At 40.7% G+C, this 16,044-nt stretch overlaps 4 protein-coding genes across 7 annotated transcripts; 1 reads left to right on the top strand and 3 right to left on the bottom strand.

The window, feature by feature from the left end:
- The first annotated feature begins 750 nt into the window (after positions 1 to 750).
- On the top strand, positions 751 to 2,483 carry il6 (interleukin 6 (interferon, beta 2)). Its single transcript, XM_077743770.1, has 5 exons — positions 751 to 782; positions 867 to 1,036; positions 1,275 to 1,373; positions 2,038 to 2,181; positions 2,264 to 2,483. The coding sequence occupies exons 1-5, from the start codon at positions 767 to 769 to the stop codon at positions 2,480 to 2,482; spliced, it is 648 nt and encodes a 215-aa protein (XP_077599896.1). The 5' UTR covers positions 751 to 766; the 3' UTR covers position 2,483.
- A 367-nt stretch (positions 2,484 to 2,850) lies between these two features.
- On the bottom strand, positions 2,851 to 4,332 carry tomm7 (translocase of outer mitochondrial membrane 7 homolog (yeast)). Its single transcript, XM_077742985.1, has 3 exons — positions 4,159 to 4,332; positions 3,334 to 3,382; positions 2,851 to 3,152 (listed from the first exon to the last, which is right to left on the bottom strand). Exons 1-3 carry the CDS (start codon positions 4,259 to 4,261, stop codon positions 3,137 to 3,139), a joined length of 168 nt encoding a protein of 55 aa, XP_077599111.1. The 5' UTR covers positions 4,262 to 4,332; the 3' UTR covers positions 2,851 to 3,136.
- A 110-nt stretch (positions 4,333 to 4,442) lies between these two features.
- On the bottom strand, positions 4,443 to 13,474 carry hycc1 (hyccin PI4KA lipid kinase complex subunit 1). Of its 4 annotated transcripts, none has more exons than XM_077742983.1 (12): positions 13,311 to 13,474; positions 10,209 to 10,290; positions 10,029 to 10,130; positions 9,774 to 9,953; positions 9,127 to 9,207; positions 8,948 to 9,063; positions 8,593 to 8,688; positions 8,391 to 8,507; positions 8,231 to 8,318; positions 7,460 to 7,622; positions 7,039 to 7,226; positions 5,951 to 6,129 (listed from the first exon to the last, which is right to left on the bottom strand). In XM_077742983.1, exons 2-12 carry the CDS (start codon positions 10,257 to 10,259, stop codon positions 6,097 to 6,099), a joined length of 1,215 nt encoding a protein of 404 aa, XP_077599109.1. In that variant the 5' UTR covers positions 10,260 to 10,290; positions 13,311 to 13,474; the 3' UTR covers positions 5,951 to 6,096. The 4 variants fall into 4 exon arrangements, with proteins under 4 accessions (XP_077599105.1, XP_077599109.1, XP_077599106.1 ...); XM_077742980.1 differs by having other exon boundaries at positions 5,978 to 6,129; positions 6,927 to 7,226; positions 13,311 to 13,473; XM_077742982.1 differs by having other exon boundaries at positions 5,978 to 6,129; positions 6,927 to 7,223; positions 13,311 to 13,473.
- On the bottom strand, positions 13,408 to 15,943 carry LOC144214531 (uncharacterized). Its single transcript, XM_077742984.1, has 6 exons — positions 15,864 to 15,943; positions 15,470 to 15,620; positions 15,041 to 15,125; positions 14,730 to 14,942; positions 14,251 to 14,669; positions 13,408 to 13,480 (listed from the first exon to the last, which is right to left on the bottom strand). The coding sequence occupies exons 2-5, from the start codon at positions 15,521 to 15,523 to the stop codon at positions 14,272 to 14,274; spliced, it is 750 nt and encodes a 249-aa protein (XP_077599110.1). The 5' UTR covers positions 15,524 to 15,620; positions 15,864 to 15,943; the 3' UTR covers positions 13,408 to 13,480; positions 14,251 to 14,271.
- Positions 15,944 to 16,044: the final 101 nt, after the last annotated feature.

Genomic DNA, 16,044 nt, shown 5'->3' with positions numbered 1-16,044 from the left:
TTTTAGTTTTTTTTTTTTTTTAGCTAGTACAGTCAATGGTTTTACGCAATTATTCTTTTTAAGCCGTGACTAAATTCTTAAAGAAAAGGATTGCTTAAGTACTGCAAAAAAAAAAAAACACAATCATGGTTAAAACGGCTCTCACAACTAGTCAAGTCATGTTTATACATAAAGCTCGAAATCATTAAAAGATAGCTATAGTCTTCACAGATATATAACTGACATATCAAAGTTTAAAACTTCCAATCCATTGATTTGTTAATACTATTTGATTTGTTAATAAATGTGTCAATGAAGCGATTAATTGAATTGACAAGTCGCATTCCTGGCATTGACGTCCAATCCATCACTTTCCTAATCATTCCTGAATAAACTCTCACCCTAGAAACATTCACTAAAAGGTTTGAATCTGGCGTTGATGACAATAGACTTCAAATAAATTAGGGACAAAAGACAAATTTGAAATATCTAAAGAAGAAAACTATTTAAGACAATCTTAGTCTTTTCATTGAACTCAATGTTACTTAAGACATGACCGTCCATTGGCCTTCCAACAGGACGTAATCCACCGTAAAATCCCTAACGTAGCCATTCCCTCTCATCAGCCCACTGATGACACAAACCAAGGGAGGTACCACAACAAAAATCAGTCACTGGAGTAACCCACAAACAGGAAGGTGTTAGGAGAATATATAATGGCGCTGCGACATCAAGTCAAGACAAGTTCTACGTTTGAGAGTAAGAGGAAGCTCCACTGGGCCGCAAAATGTCATCCAAAATGTGTAAGTTGACGACTCGCTTCCCCTTTTTTTATTCCTCTTTTGGGAAATAAGTCATTCATGCTTTTGTGGTGCTTCCACTGGCAGATGCGCAAATTCTGGCTGGGGCCTGGCTGGCATCTCTGGTTCTTTGCGCCGCCGGGGCGCCTACCGTTCTTCCGGCGGGCGAGCGATCGGGCGAGGAGGCGGAGCTCTTCCCCAGCATCTCGCCACTTTGGGAATCGGTTTTGGGAATCGCCAAAGACCACAGGAAAGACGTAAGTACATAAACTCTCATTTCAGTGATGGATTGGACGTCAGACGCCATTAATGGCGAGCAAAGAAAGAAATACAAATATAACTAATATACTAAAGTATTGCAAAATGAAATTGACCTCATGACCTCCAACTGTGACCTTTTCCAATTAAATATCCCATCCGGATGGATACAACGTTAGAGTACTTCAATGTTTGTTATTACTTTTCTGTATTCAGTATTCATTTCTCCAATTTCAGTTTGAAAATGAATTTGAAAATATGATCAAGTACAATCTGCTGGAAAACTACAAACTAGACCAGATGCCTGCCAGCTGCCCCATCTCCAACTTTAGCAAGGTAAGAACCAAAAAGAGGCAAAAGTACTCACATTCAGTCGTAGAAAATGAGATTCCATCTTGGACGTGACTCTAGAAAAGTAGTCTGAAACAAATGTACATATGTAAATTACATTTTGGACTGAAATTGTACTACCTACGCTATATAACAAGGTCAATTCAAAAGCAAAATGATTACTACATTTATTTATTCCAACTATTAGCTCAGTGGATAAAGCTACATTATCGCAGGCTAACAAGTGAGAGAAAAACTTTTTTGAACTTACATTTTTGGCTTACTCTTATGGGGTCAGTCATCCGTGTAATTGTCAGGCCTGTTTTGACAAAGTCAGGAGTCAAAGTATTGGAAACTGGCATCTTCTTCCCTTCTTGCTTAAGTTCATGAGGGGAAAAAAGGATAGCAAACACATGTCTCCATTCTAGACTTGTCTAAGAAACAATTAATATTCATACCTAAGGGAAAACAGCAGTCTAAAATATTGTACTTGAACAGAACGCAACATAAATGACAGTACACACATAAATATGCACGTTATGCATGTGTTCATATAGTCAATCTTTGTGTACTTCTACAGTAATTTAAATGAAACAATACATTCATTTCTGCATTGTTGCACTTTCCATCACAGTCCCTTTTTGATTGTCTTATATTTTTCTTTTTTTAGGAGGCTTGCCTACAAAGACTAGCTCAAGGTTTGACCACCTATACCAACCTTTTAAAAGATGTGGAGAAGGTCTACCCCGGAAAAAGAATTGTGTCCGAGGCCAGACACTACGCAGGATTCCTGCTCAGGCTCTTTAAACAAAAGGTACTTTCCTAACTGTGTTTTTTTTTGTTTAGGATATATACACGTATATACACGTTAACACCTTGTGACTGGGTTTTTACAGGTGAAAAAGCCCGAAGACTTGACAAGCCCAAACAACAGCAACCAGGTGGAGAATGGATCCACATGGCTGGAAAACAGAGACGAGTTCCATAGAAAGATGGTGGCGCATTCCGTCCTGAGGCAGCTCTTCATTTTCCTGGTTGATGGGAAAAGGGTGCTGACCAAAAAAGAGAGGCGAAGGGGGAAATATCTCAAGCTCACCATGTTTCATATGCTTTAGTTAGGGGAAGAAAAACGTTGTTTTGACAATTCTGAACTATTTATTGCTTACACAAGCCAGATGTGGTCTAATAACTTATTTATTTACAGTAAATTATTTTTTGAGAGGAGTTTTGTTCATATTTATTCGCTTTTGTATTTTATGGTGTCGGAACTATTTATGTATTTTTGTATATGTGAATAAAAATGCCTATGTGTACTTGTTAGTTCACTTTTTTGGGGGCGGGTAGTATTTCTATGGAGTGGCATTATAATGTTTAATTATTAAATTCGTTTTTTTATTCTGATTTCTTCCAGTTAAAAGAGGTCATTCAAAAAACTTAAGTACAACTTTTGCTAGATTTGTAGTTGTAACTAATGTAAATAATGAAGTTTTCATGATATTGCGTTTTATTGGGATGTCATTTGTTAGAAAAATCAAATAAGAACGTAAATTAAATCAATTGTCAGACATTTAGTGACAAACATGGAACACTGGGCAAAGACAAGGTCATAAATAAGGAAGGAAAAAAAAACTAAACAAAAAAAGAAGACCTCACTAAATCAACAGTGTGTCAAGAACATCATTTGTGAGACATTTTCAATTACGATTTTGAGAGCATAAAAATGTTGGCTACTAAGTGGATGTCCATGAGCCAGAGATGACAGCTCTTCTTTAACCCCAAAGTAAACTGAAGAAAAACACAAAACACCCAAGTGGAGAATTATACTCAAAGAAAAATAGGAAACGCTGACAAAATAAAAATTGGCAAGGAAGCCTTCGTCTTAGCATGAAACTTTACACTTGAATTGTAATATTTTATCATTGCGAGGTGACGACATGTGGTACATGTGGGTGTGTTGAACTCTTACCCCAAAACGGAAGGTTCGGGCATCCCTGGATCGGCTCCTCGCTTGAAGCCTGTGACGTGAAAGCCAGCGTTAGAATGATTCAAAACACACAGATTGGGCAACGGTTGAAAAATTGCTTATGAGGAATGGGGGGGGAAATTCAACGCGGGATTGATGTGAATGAAGTGACGACATTGGCGTCGGTGTTTCCGATGTGTGCTCATTTTTTGGAGCGGCCAAAGCGTCACAAAATGAAAATGAACCTTTGAACTTCCCAGTCGGTTTGAAAAACCACAACTTTGACAAATACAATGAACCTTAACCTCAACTGGAGTTATGGTTTTTCCAATTAATAAATATTGAACTCATTGGCCCCTAACGACTGGGCTGTGATATGCAAATCACTTTGAATGGAAGTGAATTATGATGAACAAATCCATCAACACCTGGTTTGATTACCGGTGAATTGTTTGGACTTTTTAATTTATATATTTAGAAAAAAATATTGCTATATTTATTTTCTTAATATGGTTATATTTACATTATGAACCCGTACGTATTTGCTTTTTATTACTATTACAACGGGAGAAATTTAACATACATTTGTCATTTTATCTTTTATATAGAGTAAAATAAAGGGAAAACCTACAATAAACATTCTTCTAGCTCAAATCTTAAATTAGTAAGATTTAGGAAGTAAATGCAAATGAATAGTTATAAACAATAATGAATGACATTGTCAAAAATAGAAAAATACACTACTCACAAACCACGTTGCTAAGGGTTAGCTAACCAATGTTAAATGGCTAGAGTAGCACGCTAGATTTATTTGGTTAAAATACTGACCCAAATAGAGAACGGTGGGGATAAATCCCCATCGGATGGCGAACTGGCCGCACTGGAAAAGCTGTTGCAGCCGTTGTTTGGTCTCTTTACTTATTTTTGCCATGTTTCTTTTCAAATTGTGCAGAGTGAACACCTCGGCGTGCTAACAAGGACACGGAAGAGGAAATACGTAACAAATAAAAAGAAACATCGTTGTTTAGTATCGCCGTCTTGTGGTCAAATGGCACAACCGCATGTAAAATACTCCACCCCTAAAAGGAACAAATCATTTATTAAAGTCATAGTAGAGTCAAGAGAAATATTTTATTTCCAGAAGCATTGAGCTGCACATCCTTTGACATCAAAAAAGGCCCATAAAAACATCTTTAGAACAACAGAATGACGTACAACGTAAGCATAAGTGGACAGTCTGTAAACTGACAGACTCCAACGCAAGCGATTGTCCAACCCATTTCTGTACATCAAACCGTTAAAAGCACACGAATGACAGTTCACACTGCGAGTGAATGAGAATCTCACAAAAACTGATTGCTAAAACACTTAAAAATCCACAGGAAAAAAACAAAAAATTTGGATTAGTAACCATCTGCGAGTTATTCATGTATAAATATATAGAATTCGCCTTTCAAGTGCAAAAAGTCAATACTTTATCGTTCTCTTCCGCAGATTTCTTCTGAATCAAAGTTTGAAAATGTCTAAATAATTTTGTTCGAGGGAGATCGCCAACGTTATTGCTCGCCGAAACAATATACCTTGCGATTGTAAACGTTACGGACTTGTCAGGGGGGGGGGGGGAAGAATGTGGATTGCTGTACAAATGCACACCAAAGTGCAAATAGACCAAACTATTTTAGCAAATACTGACATGAAGGTTGGTATTGCCAAGGGGAAGGAGTCATTTTTGTAAGATAGTGTTGCACCGATAAAATAATATCGCCAATTAATACAAAATAACGCAAACTACGCATTGAGATTTACTCTCCAGCCGCCTATAGTGGTAAATGGATGTCCCCCCCCCAATAAAATGGCATCTGTGCAACACTAATAGTAGCAGAAACTGATTTTTTTTAATTAAGAAAATGTACATTTTCATTCAATCAGATTTTTTATACTTAAAAGAAAACCGCTCACCCATACAAATTAAAGGCATGCTTAAAAAAAAAAAAAAAAACAGTTCCAAATTTAGTCAGGGGATTTATTTCGAGCTGACGTCTACATGTAGACGTCAGTTCTCAGTAAGATTAAAACGTACCTATAATCCAAAGGTAGAAATTTGTTCCAAACCCAGATTGGGGTGATTCCTGCTCTCACTCCGCCGGGATTCAGACGTCACAAAGCAGATTTACGGCACAAAAAGAGAGAGAACAACGTCACCAAAACAAAAAAGAAACAAAAAAGCAGAGAGAAAGAGAGGAAAGAAATCAGAATTGTGGTCCCTTAGTGGCATGGCTTACAGTTCCGCAATCACAGATCAGCGACTTTAAAGGTCCGAGCTGAGGTGCACGCTGACGCTTGGCGAACGCCGTGTGTGGTTAGGCCCACAGTTGAAAAAGGCGCTCCCGTCCTCCTGCGGGCTGGAGGAATAGCGGCCGGGATCGGCGCCAATGTGGTTGCCGGACGGCGGGGCGGAACTGCCGGCGGCGACCTGTTCGAAAGAGCGAGAGAAAACGGCGCTGGCGGTGCGCGTCAAGCTGCTGAGCGCTCCCGCCTTGGGCACCGACTGGCTGGACGTCAGCGCCACGCGTCTGACGGACGCCTCGGCGGCGGCGCCGTCGTCTTTGTCCTTGCTGCCGCGGCCACCCAGGCGGCATTTCTTCATGGCTTTGGCCCCCAGGTTCAAGGTGGTGACGCTGTTGCTGATGGTGATGGTGGGCGGGGCAGCGGTGGTGGCGGTGGCGGCGTCCGGCCACGGGCCTTCGTCCGCTTCCGATATGTCCATCAGCTCATCCGGGGAACCCAAATCCACTGCGTCTAAAGTGGGAATAATAATAAAAGAGATTAAGTCATTTCATCCATTGAGTTTGACTGGGAGTGGCCAGTGACCCGCCCCTCCCAGTCAAAATGAATTGGACGCCATCAAATGCAGTGAACCTATACATTGTTATGGATTATAACTCTTTTGTCATTGTGTGAAAACTCCTCCTTGGTAGAATATTGTTTCCAAACCTACTCAATTCGGCCAAGTCATTCTATTACAAACGTAGTTTCCAAATTTAATCCAGTTATAGTATAATGAACTGAATCATGATTTCACAGGCTGTCTGACAAAAGAGCTGTAATGCCTTCAGCAGGTGGCGCCCACGACCATTTTATCTTGACATGTTAAATTCCAAAAGAAGCAAGGAGAAGGGAAAAAAAGCCTAGGAAACACGACAAGAGGAAAGTGAAAGTGTCAAAACAATCACTGCTGGGAGAATAGGATCAAATGAGTCCAGCAAGAAAAGTACACAAATCTGTAGTAGAATAGTGGTAAACAAAAATGCAGGCCATTAAAGCATGTATAGCTACAATCCAATCTGAAATGTTTTCCAAAATGATTTTTTTGACCTGCACTTTTGTCCATCTTAAAGTGTCCAGGTGCAACCCAGGAATGCTGTCGAGGAGGCACAAAATGTCAGAGACATCGTTAGTACGACTTTTGTCCCCATTTCAAAGAACGTTAGCGGGAAATTGTGAGGAAGCCACAGCAGACGAAGTGAGAGTGGGGGATAAAAAAAGGGGGGAATCAATCATAGGTCTTTTCAGACCACGCCCCCAGAGACAGTTACCTAGGTTACCCCAGGAGGAAGGGGGAGGATCTTAGTACTGGCTCCTCCCTACGGAGGCCGAGCCCGAAGTCTCGTTTTCCACCATTCGCCTGACCGACTTCTGCCTCCTGACCTCCTGCCCCCTGCCGGAGTCGTGACTCCGGGGGTCCGTCCCCGCCTCGGCCGCCTCGCCGTCCGAGCGCGGTCGCACCGAGTCGCCGTTGGGCAGCCGCTCGCTGCCGGCGCCCGTCACATTGATATCGGGGTTGGCCACGCCCCCCGCCGTCCCATCACTGTCTACACTGGCTTCCTGGGACTCTGCTGGCGTGGCGGAAGCGCACGCGTGTTGGTAGCATGCACGCCGAAAAACATGGAGGATGAAAACAAGACAAACAAACATTAAAAAATAATAATAATAATGCAGTGATAAAATGACAAATAATAAAGTTTGATTATGGTCAACGAAAATGAAATGTAAAGTACTTTAAACTGGATGGAGTAATGGAGCACTTTGACCTTTTGCGAACGCACTAAAGGGGGCGCCGGCACCTCACCGTGTCTCTTCCAGCGGTGGCCCCGTATAGAAAGGGAGGTGACGGCATTTCGAGAAATCCTGGAGGCGGTGGGCGTGATCTCCACTTGGATACTCCGGGCGCCCTCTTTACTGTTGTTTTTCAGCGCCGCGCCCTGCTGTGTGGACTTGATGGCGTTCCCCATCTGAGGAACGGGAGAAAACATACCTCGTTAGCCGCCATTGGCAAGGCGGGCACGTGCGCACTAATCCTATTCCTCACACAGGAGAAAGTTTTAAGTTAAGAGTATTTACAAGTTTAGGAACATGGAACAAGTGGGAGGGGTCATAATTCATGCACAATGCATTTTTTGTTTTAGGGGGGGGGGTGTCACGCACATTACGAATAAGAGCTTTTCAAGTGATTTAATTGTTGGTGATGTTTAGAATTGTTCAGGACAGTGTGGTAGTGGCATTAGGAATTTAAAAAAAAAAAAACTGTAATTCACATCTTTAGAATTTCATGTTATTATGTTTTCTAATTTAAAAATCATTTGCAACAGTCATGTTTCCCACAATGCTCAGCAATGCACCTTGGCTGTTGGTAGTAATACTTTGGGCTTAGGTTCAATCTGCTTCCCTTGAAGGATTACGGCTAAACAGAGCAGAGTGCAAAGCATGTAAATAATCTATTGGGATTACGCACAGTTCACAGTGTGACACGGCCACACAATACAGCATAGAGCCACGTGTATCAAGCCAATCTCGTTTGTTTGTGTGTGTGTGTGTGTCGGCATCCCATGTTCACACTCACCAACAGGGCTTCAGGGAACAACTCTAACTGGGCTCGATACAGGACATCATCCAAGGCTTTGGATCCGAGTTCTGCTTCCCCGTTACACCTAAAAAAAAAAGTGATTTTATGAAGCATCTTGAATCAAATATAATACCAAGTCAAGTTTTTTTATACTCACAATGCATAGTGTATCCCAGTGAGGAGTTGAACCAAAAACTCTGATGTAACCGTCATCCGAGCGCTGATACCTTTATAGCGTCGGATCTGTTGCCGTGGGTAACCACAGATACAGACTCTGAGGGGGGGTGCAAACAACGACAACAAAATGAGTGCGTGATGTAATCTTGTAGTACATTTAGAAATGATGTTTGTATTTGGACCTGGAGCTGATATGGCACAGTGACTGGAGGGAAATGGAGCTCATGTAGCTAAGAGCAGCATTGTAGCACAGTAACAGGAAGGTCAGCACCTCAAATCTGGAAGAAAATAAAAGAAATATACCATAGTTTTCAAATCTAATGGGTCCCCTATTAAAACAAGGGTGTGAATGCCCCCTTGCTAAAGATATTCATGAAATTGTCACATGACATTGCAAGTTGACAAGCCATGATCTTGAAATGACATGACAAAAATGGCCTAAAAGCATGATGTCAACTTTGAAACTAACAATGCAGGACAGCAAGGCTAAAACATGTCCGCCGCGTTTCGAGGCACATAAAAAAAAAAGGCGTTGACCTGTTTTGGGCCGTGAAGTTTTCTCTCTGAAAAAGCGGGCCACTGTAGATCACCCTGCTCAGTCCGTGATTGGCCAGAGCGCCTTCTGTCAGGGCCATGGGACCAATGGTGGAGGGCTAAGAGAAACGTGGCGTTATTTTAAATGTTTCCCCTAAAGTCAAAAAAAATTTGTTTCTTACCTCGTGGTACACTGAAGGTTTGGAGAGGGAAGGAACAGTAAAGGATAATACTTTGCTTTGGCCATCTTTATCAACTATTTCCTGGAAGACAAGAAAATACAAATGGTTTAATATTGTCCTCACTAGGAGTTCAGTTGCTATGTAAAAAAAAAATTGCCCTGTGTTTGTGTGCCCCCCCCCGAGTGTCGGTTAATGTCAAATCAATTAGAAGGAAGAGCACAACACGCTGAGTGACATATGACCTTTTCTGACATGCACACGGTCGGATAATAGCACGCACAAGAGTTGCCAAAATGCCATGCAAAGATTATACAAAATATTGATGCATGAGATAAAATGACAAAGAAAAAAAATGTCAATTTCCAATATTTTTGTGTCATTAATACATCCCTAAATTGGATTTTTTGGGGGTAACATTTTTTACAGTGTTAAAAAAAGGAGCCAAGAAAAAGAATAGTTTTGCTTTAAAGAAAATACTACTGACAGCTGTTTTATATTTTAGCAAAAGATCTTTTAAAAGTATAGATTTATTTTTAGTTAGAAATATTTAAAAAAAAACATTCAAATTTAAGACAATTTGGACACTTTCTCCTAAATTAGAAAAAGCCATTTTGTCCATTAAGCTCACTTAAAAAGCCATTCCTTACCAAGTTGTAGATGCCCAAGAGGAGGGCTTGGACGCAGCCCGAGGTGTGGGGGTCCCTGGCCGCGCTGACCGACAGAAGACTCCACAGGAGCTCCGGCAGGAATTGAAGGGTAAACCTCTGCAGCTGTGGCTCGCCGCTCCGATAAAATTCAAACAATTGGTGACACACCGGCTCCAGCAGCTGAAAAAGAGCACAAAAAAACCTGTTAGCGAAATTCACTAGCCATCTGCAGGTATATTGTATTGAGCTTCGTACTTCGCTGTAGTTCTCGCGGATGACCTTGTAGAGAGCGGGGACAAGAGCACCTTTGTCTTTAAGCGACGCCGCATAGGCTGACACGGCACTGTCAGGCAAGGTCTGCAGGGGGGGGGAAAAGACAAAAAAACCCAAAAAGGTTAGCCCTTTTCCACCAAATTGACATTTATGGAGTCTTACCTTATATTCTGACAGCCATTCCTCCACCACTCCTTGGTCCATAGCCAACATGTTCCCGCATCTGAAGAGGCCTCACCTCTACCTGGATTAAAAATAACAAAAAAATATTGATTATTTTGAGTCGAATAATCAATGATTACATTTATGATAAATCAATTGCCTTCTATACAGATAACCATAACAAAACTATTGGGGGATTATAATTGGCTAACTGATTAGTCCTTTAATGGAGGCATCTTTAGATTACCATTCCCCTAAAAATGAATAAAAATAAATGCCCTAATTGCATTTGTTATTTTTCCCCTCGTACCAATCTGCATGGTTGACCCTCTACAACTGAGGACATGGACAAAATAATGAGTCACTCCAAATGGAACACACCATAAAAGTGACAAGGCACGGCTAAATGAGCGCTAGGAATGCCGAGCCCATGTTTGGTTTGTCTTTTCAACGACAGCACAAAAGCCAGAGCATAGAAAGGAGAAGTCCACGTTTAAATCCAATTGTTTTGCACAAACACACACAAATTTCAAAGCCCATAAAGCTGGCGTAATTCGATTACCTCCCTTGGTGGATAACACACACACTGAAATGTAATAACACTTCATGCCAGTTAACTCATTGCTAACCATAAAGAACAAATTAATTTTAACTGAACCACAAAAGCCCCGCCCCCTAAAAAAACAACAACAATGAAATCAAGTGCCATTTTCTTTCGCCATAGACGTACAATTCATTCACTCTGGGTGGGGCAAATGACCAAAATACCCCCTGAAAACACAGTTCTGTAGTGCCAAAATATTATTTTTAATAAAAATAACAGCTTTATTTGGCATCAGTATATTGCAGGCTCCCGAAAAGGTCCATTTTAGAATGAGAATGACATGTGGGGGAGGAGTATGTCTCACCAAAAAGCAGGATTATAAATGAGAAGGGCCTTGCATTTAGTCAAACCACTGCATCGATTTTTCCAGTGTTTTTTGTCCTCAACACAATGTGCTCCCATTGAAAGCAACAGATGTCCAATCGATCTCAAGATCAATCCCTCCAAAGGAAATTCCTTTGTCTTTTACGCTCCAAGTGACAGCCTAAAGCAACGAACAGAAAAAGCAACCGCCCGGAGATTACACAACCTAGTAATTATGTCACCATTAAGGCATTTGTCCTCTGGTTGAGACGAGAACGGCTACACAAATCAACGTCAAATCACTTTGAAACAAGTCGGGCAAGACACCAACGAGTAAAAGGGAAATACATTTAAACGGTGGCGATAACTTAATGCGAGGAGGCGGCGTGTGGGTGAGAAGCGGAGGATGTCCATGACTTGAGTGCAGATCAATGGCGAGCGCGGCGGCGGCGGCAGACGGTGAACGATAATTGGACGTGTTCATGTCTAACAACCCTGGGGATCCATAATGCATTTCAAGTGAGACGGGCGGGTCGATCAAAGAACTTCATTACCTTCTGGGAACAGATCGGAATGGATCCAGGTCGAGGAAAAAAAAGGGGCTTATTCAGGGGGGCTAGGATTTAGTACTTTTGACAAGTGACACATTTCCAGGAAGGGAGGAAGAAGAATATGTCAAGTGTTTATTAGGTCTCTGCTTTAAACAAACCTGTTCTTGTAAGCTAGCTTGAAAACGCCTCTGCGGACACAAAGCTAGCATATACGCTTATATATTTGAGAGGGATGTCACAATTATGGAAGTGTATGTAATTTCTAAGCTAAAGCCTGGCAACTTGTGTACATTTATGACCGCTTTTACCCTGGAAATTTGAGTTATTTTTAACACAGAAGGGCAGACCTGATTTAAACACCATTAGTCTCAAAAATTAACTTTGTCGCTCAGCATTTAAGGAATAAGATACTAGCATAATCCTGCTACACGTTTATATTCACTGGCCCCATGCGTGTTCAAATGTGGGTCAGATGATAGAAAGCTTGAAATGAGGAACTGAAGGAAAACTGAGGAAACAATGCAGTGGGTGGTATTAAAAGTGGCAGAGCTGCTTTTTCCGGCAGTACAGGGTGCAACGGTAGATTAGCAAAAAATAGACTGAAACGGGCAAAACCGCATTGGCTGGAAAGCAGAAAGGAAGAAAGTAGCCATGATTTTACCGACTACAAAAGCCTCCAGCTGGTCAACTCAATGATGGATGTCTATAAGCATTAACGGCATTGATTTAAAAATTCCAACACTGCATAATTCACAAGTTTGTTGGATAATTCACAGAACATTCGGACTGTGAGACAGTGACAAGCGGCGACACTTTTTCAGCTTTGAGACGTGCTTAGCTGTCAACAAAATATTAGCGGTCCTTAGACAAAACGCCCACACTTCAACGAGATTGCCTATAATTCTATGGATTGCTCACTTTTACCCAAACGCAGTCTGTCTGTTCAACTTTACCATTGTTGAAAACAACTGGAGAATGGTAGTGCACAAACTAGCCTTCCCAGAAGCCACATTTGGAGGAAGATGCTCCTCTTTTAGTCGCTTCCCAATAAAACTCTGTGTCCTCCAGCCACATCACATGAATGATGTCCCTCTGCATCACGTTTCTAGGCCAAACACTACATTTCACTGAGGCAGTGTGCATTATTTCCAACTGGAGTCAAACACACCCACCCGACCTAAAAACCACAGTCCAGTGGAAAATGACACCATAGTTTTGAAATGCTCAAACTCCATATTTATAATTGCAAAGATTCATATTACACTACTTGATTTATATGGGGTAACGAAAAGCGAACTGGTTCAGTACGATTGACAAAGATCGACGTCCTAAAACTTAGTGTTCCTCACGCCCAAATCCATTGCTGCCATCCCTCCAACTTTGAATAGATTGGACGTCTATTCCTGTCAATGAGTTCACCTAACTGTCATTTAGCAACATCAAAATGTTTCTCCTCGAATCCTTACATTTGACCGGTTTGGTGCGTGCCGAGGGGTGTTAGACAATGAATAAAGATTGATCTTTAATGATCTTAAACTATCTGAATGGCTCGCTGCTCACATTCCGATTGCTTGCAGGTTTAGCTAGGAGTTAGCTAGCTGGGCTCAAGCGCGACAACTAGACAGTGACAAGTTATTTACTTACTGGCATGCTATCGTTGAAAGTCCTGCAAGCGTGTTTCTCTTGGGTTCCGAAGAGGAAGAAAGAATCATCACTTCCCGGCTGCTTGGTTTCCTTCCTCACTATTGTAGAGCCGCTCCTTCATCTTGGTTTACTTTCGTCTGTCAAACCATCTTGAAGAGAGAGCTCTCGGACTTCACGGAAGAAAAAAGAGACATGGACCAATGAGAGATAAGTAAAAGAGTAGGTTGCCCCGCCTTCAGATTTTCACAACCAATTAATTTACAGCATTGGTCATTTGCACGATCATGATAGGTTGCACCTGTCAACGCGCTGCTGCATATATTTCAATGAATCACTTTTTTTTAAACAAGTGTTTTAGTTACTTTTAGAAAATGTAATATTTTTAATATATTTAAAAATTATTTATGCTCACTATGAAAAATAACCAATCCCATTAAGATGCAAAGTGTTAAATGATGTATTGCATTTTAATTAAGACCTATGGATCAATAGATTATAAATAGAAAATAATTTATCAAATTGCATTGGATGATTTGAGCTGGGGCTTTTATACTAATCATAATAATAAAACGTTTGTGAGGAGGTGGCGTTTGTCCTAAATAATCCCAAAAACAAACCATGAAATACATCTTATTTTAAGAATAAAGTATCAAAAGAGTGATTATGTTTAACCATGGCGATGTTAAAAATAAACGCATCATTCATCCTGACCCAGGTGATCTTTTTTTTAAGCTTCAATCCATCATAAAACAGTTTGGGTATCTTCTGCCTCCTGGTGTTTATGAATGGAAGTACAAAAATATGTGGGCGTTAATATACCACTAGTACTCTATTTATTTGTGACATTTATGATTCAAGTGCTTGAAAATCTCATTAAACGTTTGGAGATTTTTTTCTAGACATTATTAGACATCCAAAGTATTTATGATTAAACTCTCACCTTAGAAACTTTCACGCCATGTTACAAAGGTACACCTGCAATCAGAGCAGCCTCGGTAAGAACTTCTCCAGCAAGTTCTCGGTACTTCATGGACAACTCCTTTGCTTTCCTAACTTGCTTCATGTTTTTCTCCAGATTCTCGTCGAGTCGTCCTTTCTCCTGATAGGTCTCGGCGACCTTTTCCACTCGTTCGGCGATTTTAACCTTGCTTCGAAGCAGCCAGTCTATCATTTCCTGAAGGGTGGTGCCTTTGGAAATGGTGGCTTTCGTATTTTCTGAAGCGCACTTGACATTTTCTTGGGCTAATTTGAGAGCCGGAGGAAGGCCGAAGGTATTATCTTCGGGATTCGGGTTCACGGGAACCACGGAGAGGGAGAAGTCGTAGCCCTTCATCTTTAGTGAGACCACGTAATTTTCTCCTTCAAAAAGAATAAGAGGTTAGCGGTTAAAACTCGTTGACCTCAACTAAAGCCACTTACCGTGTTCTTTTCTGATCTTCCCGATGGATTCGGAGATGAGCAGACGGTCGTTGTGTGCCAGACCGCAATTCTTCTGTAGGTTTCCAATATGTCGGACCATGGCTTCGTAACGTTCTTGAAGTTCGTTGAAGGTCTCGGCCACGTCGGAAAAGCGCAAATCCAGTTCTCGAACGCACACTCGCTTCATCACTAGCCTTCCCGTCGGTTCCACATCTGGTAAAGAATCATTAAATGGCAAAAAGCTGTTAAAACTGGAGCACAGAAACCATTCAAAACAAGCTTTTGCATCATTATGGACTGGAATTTTGTACCGTTATTGAGTGGCCGTGTACGCCTGGCAGATTCTGGTCCGCTAGGTTGTGGTGGATTGGACTGACAGGACAGGAGAGGCTGCCTCTGATAATAAATTAACAAGAGAAATGATTAAGTAGTGAGCTAACAACCAAATCAGCCCATATGTTTTGCAAAATTGTCAATAATAGAAGAGTTTAAACTCATCCAAGATGAAACCTTTCATAGTTTCACATTACACATTATACAATTAGCCTTGTGCTAGCTTACTTTGACTGAAGTAAACAAAATGGTTAGCTTTAGCATTTGTTGCCAAGACCTGCCTGGACATCAATGAGTAAAAGAGTACAAATGACATAGCATTAATATCTAGCTAAATATGCAGTGAATATTTACTTGAAAACTAAAGCGGATGACTTGGCTAGTGCATGCAATTAAATGCTACATACCTCATTAGCGCAATGTTCCTTTGGGAAACAGCAAGAACAGAAGCAACGGAGCATTTTCTGTCATCTGCCAGTTTTCGGGTCAAGCGTTTGTGACAATAGTCCACATTCCACGTGACGTCAGCGTCATGCCACTCCTGAATGCTTTTCTTATCTTTATATTGGAGTACGTAGTTGGCTGTGTAAACACTCAATTAAAAGTACAACAGGTAACTATGAACTATGAATGTATAATTAAGTCTAACACATTGTCTTTAAGTTTTATTTTTTATTTTTTGGATGTACTGTAAAATGGATTACTGTATGAGCCCAAAATAAGCAACATTTTTTCCAAAATTATCTTTAAAAAATGTTCTTTCACAATTATTTTTCTTAATAAGTAAAATTAGCTAATTACCTTGATCTGGACATTGTTAAAAAGAAGTTAGCGTTACAATCATTTTAAAAATGAAACAACAACAGTGCATGTCCTTAAACATGAAGATGTTTGAAATATTAAAGCCATGATAGCAAAAAGCCAGAACTTTATGCAATTGCGTGCTTTGAAGTTAAAAATAGCAAATTTGTAATTAAGGCTG

The sequence above is a fragment of the Stigmatopora nigra genome, chromosome 21, assembly GCF_051989575.1.
Source record: "Stigmatopora nigra isolate UIUO_SnigA chromosome 21, RoL_Snig_1.1, whole genome shotgun sequence".
NCBI classification, from domain to species: Eukaryota; Metazoa; Chordata; class Actinopteri; order Syngnathiformes; family Syngnathidae; genus Stigmatopora; species Stigmatopora nigra.
Note: the sequence above shows the minus strand (reverse complement) of the source record. Positions and strands in the feature narration are given on the sequence as shown.

Excerpts from the sequence above, each read along its gene's own strand:
- LOC144214531 (XM_077742984.1), bottom strand. The coding sequence starts at position 15,523 with ATGCTCCGTTGCTTCTGTTCTTGCTGTTTCCCAAAGGAACATTGCGCT. Across the intron at positions 15,126-15,469 it reads AGGAACATTGCGCTAATGAG|AGGCAGCCTCTCCTGTCCTG; the intron begins GTATGTAGCATT and ends ATTTATTATCAG. Across the intron at positions 14,670-14,729 it reads GAAGATCAGAAAAGAACACG|GAGAAAATTACGTGGTCTCA; the intron begins GTAAGTGGCTTT and ends TTCTTTTTGAAG.
- hycc1 (XM_077742979.1), bottom strand. The coding sequence starts at position 10,259 with ATGTTGGCTATGGACCAAGGAGTGGTGGAGGAATGGCTGTCAGAATAT. Across the intron at positions 9,064-9,126 it reads AACCTTCAGTGTACCACGAG|CCCTCCACCATTGGTCCCAT; the intron begins GTAAGAAACAAA and ends CGTTTCTCTTAG. Across the intron at positions 8,508-8,592 it reads CTGTGCCATATCAGCTCCAG|AGTCTGTATCTGTGGTTACC; the intron begins GTCCAAATACAA and ends ACCCCCCCTCAG.
- tomm7 (XM_077742985.1), bottom strand. The coding sequence starts at position 4,261 with ATGGCAAAAATAAGTAAAGAGACCAAACAACGGCTGCAACAGCTTTTC. Across the intron at positions 3,383-4,158 it reads CCCCACCGTTCTCTATTTGG|GCTTCAAGCGAGGAGCCGAT; the intron begins GTCAGTATTTTA and ends TTCACGTCACAG.
- il6 (XM_077743770.1), top strand. Across the intron at positions 1,374-2,037 it reads CCATCTCCAACTTTAGCAAG|GAGGCTTGCCTACAAAGACT; the intron begins GTAAGAACCAAA and ends TTCTTTTTTTAG. Across the intron at positions 2,182-2,263 it reads TCAGGCTCTTTAAACAAAAG|GTGAAAAAGCCCGAAGACTT; the intron begins GTACTTTCCTAA and ends GGGTTTTTACAG.